The 24,667-nt window shown below is 38.2% G+C and overlaps 1 protein-coding gene across 1 annotated transcript in view; it reads left to right on the top strand.

Moving 5' to 3' along the window:
- Nucleotides 1–24,667, top strand: part of SMURF2 (SMAD specific E3 ubiquitin protein ligase 2) — a 63,864-nt gene that overhangs the window by 18,138 nt on the left and 21,059 nt on the right. The window contains exons 2-5 of the mRNA XM_082008231.1: nt 10,098–10,136; nt 11,761–11,869; nt 20,069–20,202; nt 21,398–21,463. Of these exons, the coding sequence (XP_081864357.1) occupies nt 10,098–10,136; nt 11,761–11,869; nt 20,069–20,202; nt 21,398–21,463 (348 nt within the window). The remainder of the gene's footprint in view (nt 1–10,097; nt 10,137–11,760; nt 11,870–20,068; nt 20,203–21,397; nt 21,464–24,667) is intronic.

The following is a 24,667-nucleotide window of genomic DNA, read 5'->3' as shown; positions in this document are numbered from 1 at the left end:
CCCTACCCCTGTTCCTATCGAAACAAGCTGAGAAATCTGGGGGTGAGTTTCCATGTTACTTACCCATCCTCAGAGGAAGAATCCTGTTCTCTGAGTATTTTGCAGGTTGATAATTTTGGACTAATCACTTCTGTCTAAACTGAGTTTTGGTTAAAAAATAGCTGCTGGGATTTCAAACAAGTCTTTAAGGATTGAGGTAAGATTTTAGCATGATGATTCTTACGAGTACCCCCTTTTCTTTGCCTTAAATACAATTTTATTTCTATGATAATTGAGTTACTGCTTGTAATGGTGTTTACTTCACTCACTTGTATGTAATAACCACCTCTGCAGGTTTGAGATTAGTTGATCTTGGTAATGTTGCTTTAAATTAAAGTTTTTTTTTTAATGGGAATTATGTTATTAATACTGCAGGAAGATAATAAAAAAAAATAGATACGATCGTACAGCAAAGCTGGTGGGTTCATTTATCTTTAATGGTTTTCTGTTTCCCACCCTCATTTTCTTTACTGGAATGCAATTTTATACTTACTGTAAAAGTGAGAAACAGAAGAGGTAACTTTGAAATTGGTCTGAAAATTGATCTTTGATTGCTGAAAATTTTTTTAAGTATTCTGATAGCTGTTAATGTAAAGCTGTGTTGTTCCCCCTCTCCCCCTCTCCATCCCAGCTGACCAACATAGTATTCAGTCTTTGTAAGCAGTGCATTTATGATGACCTCAAGGTACAGTAGTGGTTTTTCAGATGTTGAAAAATGGACAAGGTGTGAGGGTTAGGCCATTTTGGAGTAGGGTGGAGAAGTGAAGTGGAATTTCTAGTGTATGAAAGTTATGCATTAGAAACATCCTGGCTGGTCTGAGAGGCTCCATCCCCACTAAACCAGGAAATGCAAATATTCGCAATAGCCTTTGTTTTCTTAAAGTTTCCCGTGTGTTACTTCTGCTTCATTTTCACTGTTTGAGGCTGTGACTGAAGCCCTAGCTTACACAGAGCCCTGATGGGGATGGTTTAATCCTGTATCATTCAAACTTAATTTGCGTAGTTGGTATATAGCTAAAAAAAGGCAAAACAAAAACAACTTAAAGTTTTGCATCTACATATTCGGTTTCACTGGTTCAAATATGACTCTCTGTAAAAGAGACTAGTAAACCTTCATGGTAAGATTTGAAATGCCTGGGGAGGGTTGCTACCTTCATTGCAAAAGTGGCAGCATAATTTCTTTCCTTTACCTCTTGACAGGCGTATCAAATAAACTGGACACATGAATAGAGTTGGTGACGTGTGTGGCAGTAAGCCCATCACTGAATGAATCTAGGAAATGTGAATGCAATAGTTGCTTGAAGGAAAAATTCAATGGGGGGTTGTGTTTTGTTTTACTGTTGGCGTGGAGTGGAATAAGGGAGGAGAAGTGGAAAAGGAAGCCTTTTGTTTACAGTAAAACAATACTGTGAAGTAGACATCATGATGTTAAAACAGGAGTCTAAACATGGCAAATCTAGGCAGACTCCATCTGGCCATGTCCACAAGTCAGTCAGACATCGCCGGCACAGACTTCTGGAGTCTTGAGTTGTAGTCATGTCGTCCTCCCCGTATGGGAATTTAAAATAGCCTTGGAGACTCTGTCCCAAAATGTTATTATTGCATGAGATGAATGATTTATTGGCTTAACTGTTATATTCAGTGATGCGATGCATCTTTACTAACGCTTCCTCTATGATAAATGTGTGATGTTTTCATTTTGAATTTTAGTCTCCAGGAGCTATATTACATGCAAGTAACATGGGTCTAGAATTCTAAATCCAGTCAAAGCATAACCTACTCTTACAGGCAGAGTTTAATACAGTGAATCTGTTTGAAAGAAGAATGTACCGTTACTATATTAGTTTCTGGCATGTTTTGCAGTGATTTAAAGTATATTGCATTATTAGGACATTTTTCACTGTTTGGTGCTTGAAAGCAGGTTATTGTGGTTTTGTTTGTGTAGTCCCAGAGGAATAATTCTGATTTGTTGAGATACAGATTTCTAACTGACAATGCTTATAAGCAGGTGCATGTGATCCTTTGAAATGGGTTTCATTTTACATGCAGTATGTTAAGGATTTAGCATCTGGCTTGTGTTGCGTTTGAACTTGCAGAAATATGTTTATGGGACAAATAAGAATTTTAACAATTATTAAAGGAAATTCTTGTTAAAAGTGCTTTTCTAGTACTAAGGTTATCCTAATACATATTTTAAGAGTTTATTTTAAAGCTGTCTGCCTTGAGTTTGGATATCAGCCTAGCAATAATGCTTTTATATGTCACTTAGAACTAGTGTTGAATTTTTTTTTCAACCTGACAGCTTAGTATTTAATAGCACTTTAAAAATTCGTTAGTTACTTCTGAACCGTTCTAATGCATATTCCTAGTAAGACAGTTAGAATTGGTACATGATTCTAAATTTGCTTTAGATGTAAACTAGGTTTGTAATTCTGAGAGAGAATTGGAAATTAGTTTCCAACCAGTATAACCTGTGAGTGTACGTGCTAGAAGTATGGGCAGATAGCTGTGCCTGTTGAAGAAGTTACCATCCCTTCCAAGTTGTACTGGCTCCCATAGCTCTGGGGGTGGAAGGGATCAGGTTATGCATTTCCTAATTCACATCAGAAAAAGATATGTGGATGAAACAGCTAGTGATGGTGTTGAGGTTTACCTGGCTGCTCTAGAAGGCAGTGCTCACACTGCGCTTTCCTGCCACAGAGCTATGGATCTAGCGGATGGTCAGGAGTGTTTACATCTAAGCTAATCCGGCAGAGTGTGTCTGAAACTAGCATCAGTTTGTCCGGTGTCCTTGGGTGAACTGGGCTTCCCTGTGCATGTCATATGGCACCTTCATCTCAGTGTGTGCTGCCTCTATACTGGTCCCAGAAAAGAAGAGGCATGGGAGTGACCAGTGACCCTTTCAGCTCGCTCACGTCTTCAGAGGATGGTGTTTGGAGTTTTAATTTGGGTAGCACTGAAATTCAAATAAAATGGTTTAATTCTTTTCACCAGTACTTTAAGAAGGGCATGCCAACCTCTGTTTGCACATGTTTTGTACTAACTATGGTTTAGAGCTTGTTAGGTTATTCTAAATTTCCAGTCCTTTGTGAGACTCAGAAAGAGCAACTGTAAATAAGTAAAATAGAGCAGCCTGAAAGCACTTGTGTGTATACTTGCAAGAGAAATGCTTTTTTCAATGTTCTAATTCTGTGCTTCAAATAGAAAACTTCATCTGAATGTTTAAGGTTAAGATTGTGTCTCTGAAGGGTCTTATTTTGGTTATTAGTTATTTTGGTATCCTGATGGCAAAATCTGCTTTTTAACTTTTTATTTTAATAAAATAAATGTCTGGAGCTGCAAAACAGACACAGGAGGAAAAACTAGCCATCTGCATTAAAACTAAAATTGAGGGGGTGTGTATTTTATTTTTAGAGCTGAAAAACTCCCAGGTCTGGAGTGCACTTTTCCAGTGCAACTGCAAGTTGCCCTCAGAAAGGTAGTCTTGGCTAATCCTCCCTCCTCTGCAGCCATGTGCTTCTGCCGCTTCCTTTGCGTTAGATCTACGGATGGCGTGACTGCAGGATAAGTCAACGCAGCTCGTGGAGCCAATAGCAAACTAATCCATCTCCCCGGAAGGTTAATTTTCTGTTAAGCCAGTTCAGCTTCCTGATTTACCTTGCTTCCATATGATTGCTAGACCTGATTTGAGAGAGGAACAGCTGCAGCCCTCTTTATTGCTAGGTGCAACGTGAAACCCTCCAGCTCATGTTGATCGGTGATCATGGTTAGAATAATGGTATTGAAACCCATTTCATGTTTCAATACCTTCTTTAACTCAAAACCCCTGCGCACCTGTAAAACATATATTTGTTGGGTTTACCTATCTTTGTGTGTCCCTTCTGGACAATAATTGAGTGCAATCTTCTAAAATGCATGAATTTCATTAACTGAAAGTAAACTCTTAATTTATGATCACGTTCCATCACTTAGTTTGTTCATCTGCAGAAAAAACACCTTTCAAAGGAAATGAAAATTGAAAGGAAATTAAAACTAACAAAAAAATCCTCAGATTAATTGTAAAATAAAATTTAATGTGAGTAGTTGGGATAAACAATTTTACTTCAAAACTATAGTTGAGAAAGTTATTACCTTAACAGCTGTATTTGCAAATGCGTATGGTGTTATTTACAGCCCTTTGTTTGATGGATAGTTGAAGACCTCCTGTTTTATATCTTCCCATGTGAGAATTTAGGCAGGCCCAAGTAGGGAATGCAAGCAGAAAAATCTTAGGTTTCTCGGTAGCGTGCCAGCAATGGAAGAAAACAGTAGGAATTTGTTAGAAACGTTTAAAGTATTGAGCTATCCTGCTGGAACCTGTGCACGGTGTGCTGTTTGCCCGTCGCTTTGCTAAAATAAATAAATTATTTTACAAAGAGCTTTATAGAACGTGCAGAAGAGCGCATCACGTCAGCCGTGGGTTCGAACACCCCAAATGGTTCCTGGGTCCCAGGGGCAGCCATCCGAAGGCGAGGAGGGGCGTGTGCGCGCGCGTTCATTTGTCTCCCTCTCTCCCTCCCCCAAGCAGGCTCATTCCAATCAGCAGTGTAATTGGAATGCAACCACAGTCTGGAGGAGGAAGGGGAATTTTTGGCAAGGAGAGACAGAGCAGTTGGGAGCTTTATTCAGATTAAAGCATAGACGACCATTCATTATCAGTACAACACACATTAGCAACAGCATAGCATTGTGTTTCTACAGCTGGGACTTATTTCAGTGATTGTATTGCACTGCGTATTACATGCAAACAACTGGGATCTGATCACAAAAAGCAATGCTAATGGCTTTCATTAAAAGATGGTGTTTTGTAGGGGAAAGGAAGAGTTGTCTTCAAAATGAACTATTGCGGTTAAAATTGATAGGCAGCCTGTCCTTCTCCTCGCTGTCCCGGGTATTACATATGTTCTGGAACAAGCACTTTTTCAGGGAGAAAAAACCCTTGGGGAAAGAAAAAAAAAAAAAACCACCAAAAAACAGGTATCATAATGTTAAAACTGCTGGTTGGATTCAGAAGGCTGAACCAGTTTTTCTATGGTGATGACACGTGAAAAGCCAGAAGATTAGTAAACATAATCTTAGCTTTGGACCCTGTCCTTTTCTTCCCCCTCTAAACTCGGGGCTGTCTGTTGACACAGTATTGGTTGCTTACGGATGTCTGGCATGAGATGGAGGGTTGTTTTCTTACTAAGTCACCCACTGAGTTTTAAATGTGTTGATTCTGCTGCTTCAGCTGGTATGCTTGCTTCCATGGACATCAGTGGCTACTTCTTCCTTTCTTCCCTGTCTTCCTGTATCTTCCACTGATAGTATTGATGTCTTTCCAATATACACATTTAAAATTATTTACATTAGAAGATAGCTTAAGAAAGGTTAATTTCTAATACAGAAATTGTAAAACGAGTATATTTCTATTGTGATCATCTACAGCTGTAGCCTTGAGGTACTAGTACCTCACGTTGCTGGGTGCAAACACATTTAAACCTTGTAATTTGTCATAAATCAAGAGACCCATTGTAACAGATAGATGAGAGTGTAGAAACATGCGAGTAACATAACACTGAACCGTACCTGTGAGGTAAAGTAGTAGTAGTCCTGTTTTGCAGGTATAAAGGGACGTGGTGAACAAATTGGCTATAAGCAGTTTGATACAGGTTGGAAATACCTGTGAGGGTTGAATACAAGACCACTACACTTAAATGTCCAAGTTCCTTAAATTCAGATAACGTTTTCTTTTCTTAATGTTGCCTTTCTCAACACGCATTCTAGGTGTGTTACCCAACCATTGCAGGTGAATAGGATCACTGAAGACTCTTAGATCATGTCTAAGGTGGTGGTTCTGTGAAATCTCATAGATCGTTATCACTTCTTACTTGTTTTCATTGCAAGCTTCCTACAATGGCACTCTCCTTTCACTATATGATGTTCTTCCTTTTAAGTATGGAGACCTTGTGTTATATATATACTTACTATTCTGAAATAAACATACGTTTTAAGACTTATATAAAGTAGTGGTAATGTATAACATAGGATACCTTCCATAACAACAGTTTGATGTTATAAAAAGTTTCATTTTTCTGTAAAAATTATTCCAAAATAAAAGGCAGTTGTAACAAGAGTTCTTCAGTAGCTAGCAAAAAGAGTAAGAAAAGTTCAGAAAATGAGAAAAATATTTATCTTTCTATAAAATTAACGTTTTCAATAGTTCCTTTCAGTTTTTTTGAGGATTCCACCAATTGTTTCATTCCCCTCTGTAATTGCATGTAAATTTTAATAGCTAACACATAAATTAGATTACAGGAGTTTGGGGATATTTAATATTTTGCATTTACTTGCAATAGCTAAATTATTTTTCAGTAAACCATTCTTTGTCAGTCACTGGAGTAATAAATTGGAAAAAGGAAATTGGCAAATGTGATTCACTTAATTCCTATTTTTGAGTATTTGAGAACTACGTGTAGCAAAGCAGTCATGGAAGGAGACTAGGTAGCTTGTAATATTATGCTCTCTTCGTATTTTTGTGAACTGACCTGAGCAGCATATGTTAGAATGAGATCATAAGGCGTGATAAAGAGATACTTAATGAATGTATAGTATGTAAAACTGATGTGCATGTTTGTCTTGGCACGTATATATCGTTCCTTCATATTGGAATATTAATGTTCTTTTTTCTGTAGACTACCCAGGAAGTCTGTAATAAATACAAAACATAGCTATCCACTGACTCATTGATACTTTGTAATAAATACTTTATCTACATATGTGTACTAGAAGCCATTCATGTCTTTTGATGATGCACTTATTGTACAATGCTTCCCTCCACTTTTTTTCCAAACCAATTTTTATTTTAAAATAATTTTAATAACAGATGTTTTAAAATAAGTATGTACAAATAACCTTCTTCAGTGCCCTTGTGCCTCTAGAGGGTCTATTAATGGTGCAACTGCCTAGATCTGATAACGATGTGGGTTTGGGTCCAGAACCACCAGCATTTTAACTTGGCTTTGTCTTGAAAAATAAATCTTGTTATGGTTCTTTCTGTTGTTTTTGAAACTTTGGCTCAAATTTGACGTAGGATAGAGGTCTCAAAGATAATTAAGTCCCGTGAGTTCTATGAGAATCGTTGTCTGATTAAAGAGGAGACCCTAGCAGTGACCTGAAATGAGAGGAAAAAGCTGCAGTGAGAGATCCCGTGCTGCTAGACCACTGGAGAGTCTGCGTGGGAGAGTGCCTATCTAAATGTCCTACCAGTGGGAAAAGCCTCAGCTATAGCTTTCAGTCAACCATAAAGCATAAATCCATAGGAAACCAAGCTTCCTTAGTTTTTATTCTCAAGGAACTATTAATCAGTTGGTTATCAGAATAATCAGAATAGGTCTTAATACAGTGTTGAAACTGTTAGAAAAGTGGAGCAGAAATGCTGATACTTTTCCCACCAGGGGGAAGAGTTTTGTCCAAAAAAAAAAAAAAAAAAAAAAAAAGTCTGCAGATAGATTCGAACTCTGTGCATGAATGAAGATTGTTTCACTTAAAATTGAGCTAATGCTCCTGGGGCCTGGGCTTTTTCACCTAGAAATACCTGGCAGACAGGGTGTTGTTAATGGAAGATTTCTCAGCGTCTCTCCTGTTTTGTTAACCTAACAAAGCCAGAATGGGTTGACATCTGACTTTCCTTAAATGTGGTTACTAGAGAGGGAAATCTTGAGCCAAAAATATTAGTTTGTTCACTCGTGGCTAATTGCTGAGGAAATGGTGATTAGTCTGTATGTTGTGCATGTACCCAATTTTATAAAAATGAGACTTTGGTTAAATTGCACTGGCAGGCTCACTTAATATTTTGAAAAGAAGTGTTTAGAATTAGTTAACCTTGCAATTTCTCTCTCAAAGGACTAGTCAGACCTTCTATTTTGGACATACATACAATTTCAGGAACATACTGTATGGCTTACTGTGCTATAGATGAATTTTGACTTAACTATTGGATTTAAAGCCTTCAGCTTCACTTGATGCTTCCTGTTAAATGTCTTTTAAGTTGTTATCAATTGTATGGATAAAGTAGACTTTAAACTGCTGGGCACATGGAAGTCTTTAGGAACTGTGGATTTTTATTACACCATCCTAAGGACTTTATTTGAATGTGGAGCAGACGGTGGTGTGACAGTCCGTTTCCTATACATGCTTGAATTCCAGGTATCAGAAATACCTAAAACTTTTGGCACTCTATTAGTATTTTACTACTGTTGACTGTTTACAGTGAAAATCCTTTAAATAGAGCTCTGCTTTAGTATTGCCATTACGTCTTTGAGTGGAGAGAAATTATTTTTTAACCTTTATCATCTTTAATAAAAAAAACACAACTAAAACCAACATGGAACCACACAAATTTTTTTTTTTTTCCTTCAGATTAACAATATTATTAGCACCTCCTTGCATCAAATCAGTATGCTGAAACTTTCCTGGGAGCTTATATATACCTTTCCTGTGGTATATGTCAATGTGCAAGGGATTGTTTTATGACTACCTGTAGTCGTTAATAGGTGTCCCCTTCTGTTTTATGGAGGACCAAAACTCCTTAGACCTGAGTAGAGTTTTAGCTAGATTTTACTGTTTTTTTACAGAATTCCTGTGGAAAGCAATTTCACTAAAATAAAGATCTTTATGAATGTAAAAATGGGGAAAACAGTAATTCCATTGATTTAGAATGATACATAACTTCGACTGTGCTAGCATGCAGAACTGTTCAGGGTGATGCTTCTCTGCCGCGACCATGGAAATCTCCATGACAGCGTTCCTGGACTACCTCCGCTTTTATTTGGGCAGATGCTGTAAAAGAAATGGGAGAATCAGTAGCCCTGCAGGATCAGTTTGAGGCTATTCTATGGGGGAAAGCATGAGCAATTTTGTCTGGTTTTAAGTGGTGTCTGTAGGATGTGATTATTGGATGCACTTTTCTGTCTTTGCATTTCCTGGTAGTAATAAATATTGGCAATCTCATAGGAAAAATATCCAAAGGAATCGTATACTGAGGAGTCTTCTGCAACATTGGTTCCAACCAAATAGCTCTTCCCCCCTCCCCTTTTTTCTTTTTTGTACTAGCTTTCATGGGAATTTCAGGGAATTCATGCTTTCACTCAGTACCCAAGAACCCTTTTGTGTTTTCAGTAAATATTTCAATGTTTCACAGGGGAATCAAATATTTCCTGCTTACTAAACCTGTGATAATAGATAAGCATATGTAGTTGAACACTGGTGCATTTTGTGAGAAGTAGTCTTCTGTGTGTACCTTGGCATCTTTAGTTGTCCCCTTTAACCTTTTTCATTTACTTATTTTAATTTTTTTTATTTACTCTATTCTCATATGAGATTGTTTTCCCCTTGGTATTTTTAGTTGACAAATGCAAATGTTCCTCCCTTTTAATTTAGACAAAAGAGCCTGAAAAAATTATTAGCCTCTACAAATAAAACGTATCTTTGGAGCCATCAAAACTCTGGCATTACTCCACCCAAATGTTTTTCAGGTAAAAGCTTTCATTTAGTTTCCACGCAGGATAACAGAAAAGCCTAGATTGCCTAATGCACTCTTTTTTTTATGGTCAAGGAAGCATTTGCCGATCTGTAGAACTGAACATAATACGCTGGTTGTGAAATACCACTAATTTTACTGGCACGCTTGTTTGTGCCACCGTACGGCGAGCTAGTTAGAAATGGTCCTGTTCCCTCACCAGGCAAACACAGAGTTGGTAAAACCATTGCGGGGGGGAAGCATGTGAAACTATGGCCTGAGGAAACCACTGCCATATCACTTCCACTATAATTACCTGAAGGTAAATTGCCAAAAGATGACACTTCTGGCTCAGCTTTCAGGAATTATTTTACATGACAATATAAATGATGTAGGAGCACAACTATGTTCGTTCGTTTTATGTTGCGCAGGATTTTCTGGAAAGCTGGACAGGTAGAGTAACTTTTTTTTTAAAGTTGGGAATCAGTAACTTAATTTTGTATTTCTGTTTTTCTTACAGTACTGTGTGCAAAAAACTTGGTGAAAAAGGATTTTTTCCGTAAGTAGCTGTTAAAGTTTTATACGTTTATAGATGGGATAAATATTATGGAGATTCTGTACATCACTGTTCGCACATGATCATTGTATTAAGATATTTGCATTAAGGGGGCTGGGGGCTTCGGTGTTTTCACACCATTTTATTTCAAGTCTTCTAATATTTCCTTAGGTGACACTCGTCACAGATTCATAATAATAATTAAAACACAGACACTCTCTCTGTTTTTGGTGGGAGTGAGAAACATTTACACTCTCAGGCAAATTACGTGTTTTTCGCTTAGTACCACATATTTATTAAAATGTTTTTCATTTAAGAACTTTTGGTCCAGCAGACAGATGTACATCTTAATTATTAATGTCATAATACTTACCCACTCAGGAATTATATTTTAATTAATTTTAATAATGTTTTGAAAGAAGTGCTAAGAGGTGGATGAAGGAGGCAGTAAGGAATGTTATTGGCTGTGTAGGCGTGCATGCAGAGATCACCTGCCTGCTGCCTCCCAGCTAGGAGTAAGAAGAATTCAAAAGATCAGACCTGAACTTTGAAAAGAACTTGAAGAAGGGATTAGACAGAATTATATTGCAATTTGTGATACTTCTAAAACTTGCTTTATGTCTGTATTTTTGTACTGATTGCAAGTTTTCAGGTGTTTAACAGTTTAATAATGCCTAAAAAATCTCCTCAAGACTTGCAACCTGTGAAGTGCTTCTGTACTGAAGCACAGATCTCACAAGGTCCTTTTCCTCCCCTTCCCCACGTGCCTTGTCTGACACTTGTCTTCAGCCACTCTGCTCCTTGACTGGCTCCGTCGTGAGTCACCTGAGGAAGAGGAACTGGTACAGAACTTGTGCTACAGAAAATGTGAATAATGTTTCACCGCCTTAGTTCCTTCAGCTGACTCACTGGGCAGTCAGATGAGAGGAGGAATTAGTACGAGGGGAAAGAGGGATAGGACCACACGACTTAGGGGCATTAGTGGTGGGACCATCCCTTTTGGTGTTGGTTAACAGATCGGTTAGAATAGCAGCTGCAGTAGAGCTAATTGTAGCCTGCTCTGCTTCTTTCCTGTCCTCAGGTATGTAGTTAGGTATCATCTTTGCACTGATTTCAGTTGATCAGCTGAACCTATGTTAAGTGTTTCCAAGGTACTAAGCTGGCAGAAAATGAAGCAGAAAGCTAGCAGAAAGCAAAGTGGACCTCAAAAGCAAGAATAACCAAAATAAGATGATTTTCTGTAATACCAATAACAACCAAAATTGTGGTTGTAATTAATCTTAAAAATAGGAAGAATGTAAGTCTGTTTTCTCTGCCTTTTGCTGAATTCTTTGTATACTTGAATTTACTCAATCTGGAATTAGGAAGATTAAGGTGTTCAGATTTTTTTGTTCCCCAGCACGTTTGACTTACACAACTTTTTCTTGGTCTGTATCAGTGAAATAAATTGCGAATTTAGCCATTTCCTGTGCTTAATGTCATATTATTGCCATTCATTAAGTATGGCTCTCATTTATGAATAAAAGGCAACTTCAAATAAAAAATTAAAAAAAAAAATTGTGCAGTGATACAGGACTTGAAAGCATCCTGATCCATTTGCTAGATTTTTTTCTTTTCCTCCTCTTAGGACTTCCTGATCCATTTGCTAAAGTTGTGGTGGACGGATCTGGCCAATGCCATTCTACAGATACTGTGAAGAATACACTTGATCCAAAATGGAATCAGCATTATGACCTGTAGGTGGTAACAGTGATAACCAAAGGTTTGAAGTGAAATCCTCTAAAGTACACAGACATTGTCAGATGTTCATAATACTGTCCTATTTACAGCTTGGAAAATATCCCAGAGTTTTTTAGTTTGAATAAAAAATATGTGTCAAAATATCACTTTCTTATTTCCCTCAGAATCTAAACACTACACTTGGATTTCTAGCGATGATGTCCACAGCATGCTTTACATGTACTATAGCATTATTTTGTTGTAATATTTTCATGATAACATTTCTGTAAAATGAAACAAATAGTTGACAATATTTCCCTGAAACTGCTCTTCTCTTCATGCTATTTTTGTCCATTGTAGTGCTACAGTGTCTTTTCTTCTGTGTGCCTCTTGTTCAGTTTTCTCTCCTTTATGTCATTTTCTGTCCCAGATGTTCCTCACACTATAGATTGTTATGTTATCATCACTTGAGCATCTTTCAGTGCTTTTGAACAATATAATCGATACGGCATGTATATGTCATGTTTTTCTTCTGTCTTTCTAAAGCACAGAATATTCTGTATAATATGAGTTATTAAAGCTTTTATTTTTATATAGGTTTCTTCGTGTTTGTGCATGCTTTATTTTCCCTATCTTTTATCCTTTTATTCTTATCTTTACAAGTTTTGCCTCATTGTATTCTCCTTTCTTTCTAAGGCATGTTCTGATACCTGACTTTTTTTCCTATGGCTCCATTCCCTATCTATATCATTAGAAATTGTTTGAGCATATTTATGTTAGCTTTGGACATTACCAAACCTAGAGCAAATCAAGTATTAGTACACAGAGAATTTCTCGTCCCCCTTTTTCCCAGTGAAGAAAAGCAGCTTGATAGGTCTTTCCGCAGAATGTGGAAGGCCTGGTTTAAAGTGATATCTTGACCTACTCTTTATTTGAATATCCAAGACTAAATATGTGAAGTCATTGTTCATAATGTTTTAGTGCAGTATACAAAACATTTTCATTACTGCTTAACAAAATCTCATTGGCAGTGTAGTGAAATAATAGCCCTTTCTCTGAGGAAAGCTATAGCATTATAGTTTTGTTATTCAAACTGAGTCCAACCTTAGATTCTGCATGTGAGACTGTAATTTATATTCATTAGAAAAATGGATGTAAAACAAGTTTAAACTAATGTAGAAGGAATGGGTCTTTTTCATATTTAAAGAATTCCAAGTTAAATATTTTTTTATGTTATTAAACCTATCAAAATGTTGATTTGTAGAGAATGCAGATTTCAGACCTCTGCCCTTCTGCGTCCTCTCCAAGACTGAGCATCCATTTGTGAAGATCTAGCTTGAATGTTCTTTTTTTCAACAGCAATTAATACTCCATGTAGTGTCCCAATGGTGAAATTTGAGAGTGGATCGCACTGGTATTGCAGCTTGCTGCCACCAGAAATGGAAAGCCCTCTTTCTCTCCTGTTTCAACCCCTTTCCCAACTTACTGCATGTGTTCACGCTGCTTGTCGTGCACTGGCTGTATCTGGCTTCTGGGTAAATGGATTCAATTCCCTTAGCCCACGGGAAGGTAGCTGGAGGCGGGGCGGGGGGGAAGCGTGTAATTCTTTGGCAATTAAATGATTGCGTTGGGTCAGTAATGGTGCGGCTGCATGAGCGTGTTAGCCTGCATCAGGAGTGAGCTTTTGTGGGGAGTCTCTTGATCATCTCCGTTTGTGTTGTGGCTTCCTTCGTGCAGCGGTGAACCCCACTGCAGTGGGTGAAGCTGAACCACAGGGTGCTTCCCCCGAGTACCAGTGATGCTTTCCTGCTGCAGACAGGAACTGAAGTTGATAGGGTCAGACTAGAGCTAAAGAAACATCCCTGAAGTGCGAGGACAGACTTCTATTGGTTTTTAGTTAGGTGTGTCCATAACGAGATTGCTGCATAGCTTTACAAGGCTAAAAGGAGAGTAAGGTGGAATGTGTGGCCAACACAACTGTGTGTAAAGCCTTCCTGGAACCTTTGTACAACTCGGGAGGGGATACTTTGAAGAAGGAACAGTGGGCTATCATTTGGCAGTTACCTACTACTAAATTGTGTGTTGAAAATGTCAGTGGTTCCCTGCGTCTTCCCCAGTATCTGCCAGTCGTGTCTTGGCGTTTGAAGTGCTGTGGTGACAACGCAAGTAAGCAGTTGACAGGAATGGGTTATACGGGATGGTAAGTGCACCATGGGCTAATGGCTTGGAGTCTTGATTCCCATCTGGAGAAAAGAAGGAGCAGAGGACATGGGAAATGAGTGAGGATGTTAATATGCAATGAGAGCAATGGGAAAAAAAAAAAAAAGTAAAATCTTTAGAAAAAATTCCTTTCTGGTTATAACTTTCAAGGAAGGATGACAAGGAGGTATTTTTACGTTGTTTTATAGAACAAGTTATGTTTGTATCTGGATACTGTAGTTGTCTTAGCTTTGAAGCAAGACTGTGATTGCAGTCCACAACATATTATAAAAAGCAGAGATAGAAATGGGATTTCTGGCAAAGTATTTTGCTTGGGTGAATTTGGGGAATCTTATGCTGGATTGTCCTAAAGGAATTTAGACCTACGTGAAATATTTGGGGGGGTGGGGGGTTGGTTGTTTTCCCCTGTTTTGGGAAGACAATCCCAAAAAACCCACTAGGTTTTGTTTAGCTAGGGTATTATTTTTGATATAAATTACTTGTCCAGTAGGGAAAACTGCTTTGCTTGATTCTGGCAGTTGAATTACCTGATGACAGAAGTATACAGAGCATTTCTAAGCCAAAGTAAAATTTAGCATTATGTCAGGCCTTGTGATTTGAAAATAATCCTTTCCTTCTCAAAATTTTCTTCATAATAATTTAACCCCTTTTATTGTCTTGCATATTATCCCTTACTCTATGGAAATCTATTTCCATTTATAAATATCAGTCATCTAGTCTTCAATTCCTATTTAAAATAGCAGTAAAATATTAGATCTCTTTGATACAACAACTCACTGCCTGGCTTTTATCTTAAGATAACTTTTTACTGTAATATACCTGGTGTCAGGTCTCAGCTTTTCATCTGCACCAGATATTAAGATAATTAACTTGGGGGGGGAGGAATAGTAACCATACTACTGCTAAGCACCTGATGGAAAACCTTACAGACTGCAGAACTTAATCTTTCTTCTCATCCTTTGAAAATTATGGGGTTTTTAAACTTCCTAATGTTTACCCTAACAACACACCATTGCATGGGAACGCTAGTCTCTGCCTTATGATGCTGCCACTGTTACAGGAAATGCTTTGCACACCAAGCATAACAGATGGAGTCTCGGTGGCAACTTGCCTGCTCCTGCCACCACGCAGCGTAGGAAATCAACCAGAGGAAGGTGCGGTTATGTAGAATTTTTTAAAAGAAAAATCCTGCTTTCTTTTTTTTCCCCCCTACCATGGAGATTTCTGTTAGTTTTTAAATAACTGTAATAGGCTTATGTGCAGTAAAACTGTCTCTTGGTTGCGTTGGACTGATTGAAGTGTCCCCAGCCTGGAATTTATATAATAGGGTAACGCTACTGCTAATTAACAGTTTCGTGTATCATCTAATGGCATATGCAAATGGCACAGTAAGATGGATCTGTTGTGATATATTTATGCAGTAATGTCTGAATTAAATTGCTCATTCTAAGGGAATTTTGTGGCTTGCTAACCTGATTCAGCGTAACAGATATTCTGTTGTATAAGACTTTTTTGAAAAGACTTTTGCAGTGTTGTAAAGAACAAAAAAGGTTTTGCTTTTGCCTTGTGTGGTTCATAATTCAGATCTTTGCGTGAAAGGACGCAGTTGAATTAGTTAGTTGCTTAGAGTCTTCACTCTAGATGGGGCAGGGGGTGAGTCTGGAAGGCTTTCCAGAAAGAAATTGCCAAATAGTTGCTGTCTGGATGCAATTTTAATGTCAGTAAAATACCATACTTGCCCTGGATGTATTCCCCTTCCTTGTTTTCAGTCTTGTTTGTGTTTTCCCTATTGTTCAGGCCTTTCCTCAAAGCTTTGAGTAACCCCACTTAACACGTTTACAGACCTTCTTGCATTCAGAACATTTAAACACTACCTAAAGCAGCAGTTCTGAAGCTTAACAAATCCCCTTTTCCTTCCCCTCTCTTCTGTTCTATGATAGCCTAGATCTCTCCTACAGCCTTCCCACGCTCACCTGTGCACTCTAGCCCAGCAGCCTTGGCCATTAAGGCATAGCAAGTCATATGGTCTATTTATCTCTAAAAGGTATTTGTACCGTGATTGCCACCAAAACCTAATCCTGGTCCCATCTTTACTCTGTGCCCTGCAAATCTGCACCCCCAGGCTCTAGCATGGGACTCGTTGCTCTCCTTTGTTGCACCTCTGAAATGAAACCTCACCCAACTTCTGCAACTCTTCCTCTCCCCAAAATCTCCTCACTGCAGGTTCTAGTGCTCTTCGATGCCTTCACATTCTCAAGCCTCTGTGCTGCCCTGGCAGAATCGCCTTTCTCCCCTGACTTTCCAACTCTATTTTGCCTAGTTATTGCTGATGATCCTGGATTTTTCTCAGGGAGAGAAGGCAACAGCTTTGCTTAGTGCTGGTTTAGACAGTCCCATCCTAGATTAGACTCTTAAAGAGCTGTCAAACAGCTCCTTACAAGAGCTTTGCCTTCTTGACATAGCTGTTCAGAGCAGTTTGATGAAGCTGCTGCCCTTTGCATTTAGGGTGGAAGTATTTCTGGATTGTATTTGGCCCCTATCAGCAGATCTGGCCATTCCAGCTCAAGCACATCAGGTGTACAAATCTTTGCTGAACTTCTTAGGTGGGTCTGTTAGGAACATCTGGAGTAGAAGCCCACTTTGCTTGCTGTTTGCTTGGTGCAGTTGCTTTTACAGTGTCTTGTAGACTCAGCTCAACATTGGGCTGGGGAGCACTTGGGAGGAGAAAGGAGCAGCCAGTCAGTGCCACGTGTCTAAGCCGCAGCCTCTGGGTGGTTCTCTTCTGACCATCCCAGGGGTTCAAACACCCTTCCGCTGCTACCAGAGATGAGAGCAGTGTCAGGATGAAGGAAGAGAGAAGAGCAAAAATTGTGATGATATTTTTCATTATGTCTGCACCTTCTTCTCCCCCAGTCTGAAAACAGCTGATATCACAAAGAATAACACTACCATTATATTAGAAAATTTTCAGAAATGGTAAAATGGAGAAACAAACCAAGTAATTTGTCCAGGTCGTAAAAAGAGTCTGTATGTGACAGAATGGATTAGAAATAGGGAATTCCTGGCTTCCAAGCCTGCGTTCATACCTCTTGATGTTGCATTTTTCTCCCTTTCTGGAGGCAGTATGTCTGGTTTGTGATCAGGAAGAGGTGTGTTTTTTTTCAGGAATATTTGTTTTTTCCACTTTCTTCATTCTGCTTTTCTCTACCAAGCTGAACTCTTCAGGCGAAGTCTATATAATGCCGTGGGGATGAAAAGTCACTTGATACCAAACCTTCCTGAGTGGTATATTGGCTCAGAAGGAAATACCACCTTGGCAAAGATAATTCTCCTTCGACAAAGTAACAATTGTCCCTGTGTTTTAAAATTTGATTAAAATATTTTAGAGGTTTCCACTATGGCATGTACTTGATTTTTGTGTAGAAGCAGAAGTGCTAAGAGTAGGCATTTTTCTTAAAATTTCTGAACATGCAGTTCTTATCCAGAGCCCTAATTTTACAGATTCAGGAAATGTGGGAGTTAACAAAATGTATATGGAAATTTATTTCCAGGTTTCCAGTTCATTAATACTAATCCAGTTATCTCTGTTGAACTACTGAAGCTGTGAAATAGGGTAAAGCTCCAAGAATTTTAATTATGAGGAGGAAGAGAGAGGCATCCGACAAAATGGGGGGTGTGTGTGTTTTTTGTTGCTGGGGGTTTTTTTTGTTTTGTTTTTTAAACTTACTGACTTTATATTTTGGAACATTCTTTTTTAATAACAAATAAAATTCCTAGCTCAGGCTTTTATGTTGGAATTTTATTGCCAGATGATGTAAAACAAATGTAACTTATCCACCAAATGAATTGGAAATGTCAACTTGTCCTACTGTCACTCTCTAATGCAACTATGTATTTTCATGCCTGAAATGATGCAGAAATATAGATGAAACATTTTGCTTTAAAGCCAACTAGCAGTTAGTGAACTATTTCTTTTCTTACTTTGGGGAAAAAAAAAAAAAAGAACTACATTTTTATTTGGAAAATGCAGCTTGTCTTGCTTATTTCCTTTAAATGTGTGAATCAGCCAGGTTTTCTGGTGCAGAAATCAGGGTAGGTTATAGTAGTAATACAGAAGTCCTCACCTGTTTGGTATGGATGGCTTACTGTCTGCATCTCAACCATGAGAACCTCACCCTGAAATGTTACAGTAATTCTTGGAAACTGTGTTGTATATTCAGCTGTTCTACATATTATTCAAACTGTTCTGTTATGAAATTGTCTTTAACCATATACCTTTGACTTTTTTAAAGCAACAAGGAAAACTGGAAAATTCAAGACAGGTCATGATAAGTCTTTATTTTTAAGTGCACCTAACTTGTTCTCATAAGAATTTATTTTAAGTACATGAAACATTGTAGACTGCAACTGTGCACGTGAATACCCATCTTCATCTCGTTTCTTTATGCAAAATTGGCATTGTCAAGGTTGTAAGGCCAAAAATCGGATCCATATTGTGCAATCAGTTTATTATTCAAAAAACTTTGGGGTATTTTGTGTGAAGTTTGTGTTTTGTTTGTTGGGGTTGGTTGGTTTTTTTAGATGTGCACTGGTTGTTTTAAACCATGCTCAGGGGTATGCGCCTACAGCTAGGCTTTTCTGTCTTCTACTTCTTGGGTCAGTCCCTGTCTGCAGGTGAGAAAAAGTTGTCAAAGTTCTGCTTTTGGGCAAAGGAAAATTTGGACAAGTGTTAATTGAGAACGTAACCTGGTCACAGCTACAATTTTAAGGCATGACAGTTAGTTCAATTGTTTGGTTTGCCAACCTTGACAGTATCATTTCTATCTTTATGAAAAGGTGTTTTAAAGCTGATAAAGTCCCAGTCAATTGGGGAGATGTATTTAGACATTGGTTGAGTTTGTTTGATCAGTTTTCATTCAAAAACAAACAAAAAAGCACTTGGAACTAAACTGCAGAAGGCCAGAATTTGTGGTGTGGGACGACAAGCAGTACTTGAAATAACTGTAAGTTATTGCCAGTATTGGCAATAGCTGATTTATCTTAGATGTTTTGAAATTGTCCTCTGAAAGTTTTGAAAACAAAAATTAGCTCACAGAATAATTGCTTCTGAAGAACAAAGCTTCAAACAAAAAAGCAAAAATAAAATAGCCTACAGTGTCCAGGTTTCCCCAAGCTGGTGAAATGCAGATCTCGGTTTTGCAAAGCATTTCCGTGGTAATGCTGTGAGGAGGCAGTCCACGTGTGAGCAGGGGGCAGGGGTGGAATGTGGCACATCTCAACTAAAATACTGTATGGACTTTTTGTAATGGGTCACATTCATAATATGTAACGTACGTTATAAATAGGGCCTTTCTGAAGCTTTCCTAATAGTACATTAGCTTCCCAAAGATTTGTTAACTGCAGATGTGTAACTAGGTTTGCCATATATTTCCCTTGAGCCCTCAGAAGAGCTCTAAGTGAGGGTGACTTGCATTGCTGGTAGTTGGAAGAGTAGCCTGAAAAGCAGCAGCAGATGAAGTGCTGCAAAAGGATGCAAAACCGATAGTTTCTGTCCTGACACTTGAACTGCTTGGCCTGCTAGAGCTGCTCACAAACATGTGCTGCCACGAGCATTGCCGTTCTCTTTGGTTACGCTGAGCACAGGCATGAATCTGAGCATGTTTGTAGCTGCTTGAAGAGATGTGGTCACCAGGCCAGCCCACAGCCTGTTCATGTTTTAAACAGATTTTGGTAGACTTTGGACTCACATGAATGCCTTCTTCCAGAATGAGGATTTTAGATTAGTTTGTATTCAAGTAAACTCCTTCATAAGACGTGCTTTCATTAAAGTATAATATGTACATCTTCTCTGAAGATGACCTCTCTCTTGCCGATAGTGTATGTTAAAAATTTAACATAATAGTTGATAATATTTTTTTTCCCCAAGGTGATTTCTGGAGCGTCTTCAAAGTATTCAGTAAGTGCCATTCACGGTACTGTTTTTCCACGTTTTTCAGATATATTGGGAAGTCGGATTCAATAACAATCAGTGTGTGGAATCACAAGAAAATTCATAAAAAGCAGGGAGCTGGTTTTCTGGGTTGTGTGAGACTTCTTTCAAACGCAATCAACCGCCTTAAAGACACTGGTTGTAAGTAGGCTAAAGACTAGAGTTTCTTCTCTTTCAGACCAAGCTTTCATGCGCAGACTTTTTGAAGAGTGACAGTTAATTGGGTTTTTGTTGGTTTTTACAAAGTTTGTATGTTCCAATTTGATAGTTTGCAACGGTGTTTTGTGGCTGAGGATAGCACGAGTAGGTTAGAGAATGTAGCTTACCTTTGGCTTTTCAACTCCTTTGCCCTCTTACCATAGACAGTGATAACATCAGTGTTGGAGTCTCGCTGTGGATGGTCAAGACTGAACTTACTGTGTTGGAATTCCAAAGGAAGACAGATTCTAATTACCTTCAAATTACCTTTTTATTATCTTCAAAAATGGAATTCTTAAGACTTAAACAAAAGGGTAAATCTATTTTGAAGCCAAATCTGTAGTTCAAAAATTATTGTAGGCCTTCAAAATTAATTAGTAAATTTTGCCATAAGATATTAAGTGCTTTACAACACTTTGAGCACTTTGTATTTACTTTTTCAAAAGTTAATTAACATGTGAGATGCTGTTTTCTTATTATCCTAATGGATGCCGTTTACTTCTGTACAAAATTTGGTGCACTGTTTGTGATGGAAAAGTGGTGCTTTGTTTTAAAACTACAAAAAGAAGTGACATGCTGGTAGAGAAGCATTGTGATTTTACCTTCAATAACAGGTTCCTTGGCGATAAAGGCATAACCAAAGTTCTCATTTTTAAATATTTGTCACTAGATCAGTGCTTCAGTGCATTGCACTTTGCTCAGTTTTACAAAGTTCCACCTATTTAGTGCGGAACACATGGACTGATGCTGGAGGTTAGCTCTGTGCTGCACTAATATGAGTGTTGGACTGGAAGTGCATTTTAACAATGGCTGGTCTTCAGAAGGGAAGACAGTTCAAAATACTTCTTACAATCACTTCAGACATCCAATCTAGGATAATGTCATTTCCTAGTCATCAAAAGAGCTTTGTGAAGTAGGAAAATGTTAAAGCAAAAGTAATCTAGTATTGTTTTCTGATGTAAAATTACTATAAAAATGAAATCTTGGCTGAAGATTTTTAGTTTTGCTTCCCTTCCCCCAACTCTTGAAGCCTTAATTATCTTACACTAGGCTGAATTTTGTTCTGATGGTACTTCAACGTGCCTTTCAAAGGCAGCAAAATATTGTATGACTTATGCTTTGTGTCCTTATTTTGTAGATCAGAGATTGGATCTGTGCAAGCTTGGGCCAAATGACAATGATACTGTTAGAGGACAGATAGTAGGTAAGTAAGGTGTTTTATTTTTTAGTTCTCTTGGAGCTTAATAGTAGCTATAGAAATACCCTTCCTAGCTGTCAGTTTTCTGTATTGAATTTTTTTTTTTCCAATTCAATGTCTAGTGCCAGAGCCATTTGGACCTCAGGCTAGAAGTGTGTATGTAGAGAACTAAAAAACAAACAAAACAACAAAACAAAACACCCAGACGACCCCAAAGCCACCCAAAATACAACCCCCCAAATATTACTGTAAGTGTTGGGACAGATAAGACCATGGATAATACAAAAATTTTATTTAGAAAGTTTTTAATTTCACTGTAAAGAATGGTGACAGTTTGAGCCTGAACTCCCTGTGAAAAACTGACTGCAAATTTCTTGGCCATTGAGAGCTCCAGCAAAGCTGTGCTTCCTGTCCGTTTTGCAAAATGGTAAAATGTCCTGCTTAACAGGAATGAGTTGCTGTCTGGGATGGCTTGATCAATTCATTTTGTATTTTCACGGGTTATTAACAAGTTTGTCACCAATCTCGGTAACTGTGCTCTGTGATTTTGCTAACTCATAAACCTTAAATAACTTAAGAACTAAAAAGAAGCTGGCAAATTGAAAAGCAATCATCCACATACAACTTCACAAAGACTCTCTTTTTGGTGCATTGTAAGTTTTTTCAGAAGGCAGAAGTTCTAGTAGGTCACTTAAGAAGTCAAAAAAAGTTGATCAGGATAAGGAGGCCTTTATTTTTATGGCAAGATGTTAATGAGAGTATTTGGACATGGGGAAAAGAAAAGTGAATTTGCATGCTCAGTTTTACGTTCAGTTCCTAGTTCAAATAATATCCAAGCAACATTCTTGTTTTGTCAGCCAGGGAAAACTATTGAAATACCAGTCAGCAAATAAGGGCTTCAGTGCATTTGTTTGCTTTCCTCAAAGTGCTCTCTTGAATAATACCTGTGACTTTACCTCTTTATGTTGCTTTAACCATCTGTCTAGCATCTGATCTGCAAGTGTTTGCACAGTATTAAGATAAGAGTGAGGTGGCACAGGAGAGTGAAATGATGGGAGAAATGTGGAGTTGTAAGTGCATTGCTGACACTTCAGACCGTTCTTGAATATTAAAACTTTCTATGTGAGCTTGCACATAAGAGTAAAGGATAAAATAGTAAATTTTCTAGGGTGTATTATGTTGTCAGTTTGGTTTGCTTTTTGGTTTTGCTCTGGTGTACTGGTCCCCTGATCATCCATGCTGTATGCATGTAGCTTTGTTTGTGGGGTTCCTTTTAAAAGGAAGCTGAGCTCCGCTGATAGGAGAGCTTGTTCGGGGTCTGCTCCAGGCAGCAGAGATCCACTCTGCCCACAGCAGTCCTTCGGGCATGACACTAGCAGGGACCGTACCCTCACACCATGACGTGCTCTCATGCTGCCCTCCAGAGTATGCAACATGCATCCTTGTCATCATGACTTGAGAATGCTAGCATTAATTAAACAAGCGAAAAAAAAAAAACCCACCCCAAAGCAGAAAGGTGACAAGGCTATTTGGATGCCAGATGGGAAGCCTGGGGCAAATACCATGCGGTGTGGGTCTGGCAAATACACTTCAGAGAGAACTAGTTGTCAGAGATAACTGGTCAGCAGTGTGGGCATAAACTAGACTGGCCAGTTGGCTTAACCTGATGTGATTATGGAAAGCGGTATAGCTGAAGCAGCTTTAGCTCTTTTGGCATGCTGCTGGGGCTGTGTCTAATTAGCAGGACCTGTTGGATCATGCATTGAACCTAGAAAAAACACAGCTTGTCAGGTTACAGCGCAGACTGAGAACAATCTGTATGTTCTGCTTTGTGCTGATATCATCAGAAAGGTCAGGTTTCCTCCGTCATGGCCGTGTTTTAATTTAATGCATCCTTGCTGAGATTCCAGAGACTCCTGTCTTTTTTTGAAATTGAAATTGTCGTTATTAATCTTTTATTTTACTCTTTCTTCACTAATGCAATTTTGTTGAATGGGTGAAGGAGAAAAACTAGATAATTTTGCTGCAGTAGTTATATGGTGGAGAAATCTTAATTAAAAATAAGTAAGAAGATAGAACAAGTTATAAATATATTCTCAGTCTTTCTAGTGATAAACTGGCTTTAATTAAGAGGCTATGCAAGATTGGGAAACAATATTAAAATGTAATTGATACCTTCAGCAGATGATAAGCATACAAAGCAAGTGCATAGTGGGTAGGCCTTTATAATTTGGGACAGGGAGCAAGGAGATCTTTATCTTAAATACCTGGGGTTATTTTCAAAGGGGGGGAAGAAAAGGGGACACTTGTGAGTAGTAGATGCAAAGGGCACCTGAACTGTGTCTTAATCTTGCAGCTCTCTTCTGTGCCACCATTTTATTTCTGATGTGGCGGTGCAGAAAATATGAGTCCTTACTCATTACAAAATGAAGCCGTGCACAAATTTTGGTCCTCACATAGGCAAAGAGGAGGTAATTGCCTTTGTTTAGTTTCATTTTCGTCTGCGTGTATTGCTTGCCAAACCTTGCCTACATGCAACAATGTGAACTTGTAATGTGTGGGTTTGTTGCAGAATAAATAGACCATCTACAATTCTGTTTTGGTTGAAATTAAATTTAAGGTGTCTTTCACTGTAAGAAGTTGCTTTGTAATGTTAGGGTTCATGGAAGACTAGGAGTTAATATTCATTAGGAATAAAGCAAGCAGGAACTGCAAGGCGCTCTGGGTTGTTCTATTGAAAGCCCAAAATCCTAAGCTTCAAAACAAGTTGTTGTTGAAAATTTGGACTCTTTAGCAAAAGTTGCCAGTACTACTACATCTTTGTGTAACTTTGATGTTGACAAAAGTGTGGTTGTGTCTAGATTAAGGTCTGTAAATTTATTTCAATTCATAGGACTTGAAGACAGCTGTCCAGAGGTACAGTAGTGCCACCTCAAGAAATGTGTGCCATAGCACGTATCTAGCTTTTTAAGTAATCGTGTTATTGTTAAAGGCAAAACAAAACATCAAAAAAAACCCCAACCCCACAGGAAAACAAGTGTCATAAATTATCAGATTGGACACTTGCAAATTATGATATTGGGAACAAAAGCTGCCCAAAAAATCTTTGTTTTCATAATTGTAGTACAAAAGCTTCAGGCATAAATATCCATTACAATGAAACATGTAAAAAATAAAAATTAAATTAAAAAAAAAAAGTAACACAGTTTT

This window comes from Phaethon aethereus (genome assembly GCF_964289735.1).
Source record: "Phaethon aethereus genome assembly, chromosome: 18".
NCBI lineage: Eukaryota > Metazoa > Chordata > Aves > Phaethontiformes > Phaethontidae > Phaethon > Phaethon aethereus.
Note: the sequence above shows the minus strand (reverse complement) of the source record. Positions and strands in the feature narration are given on the sequence as shown.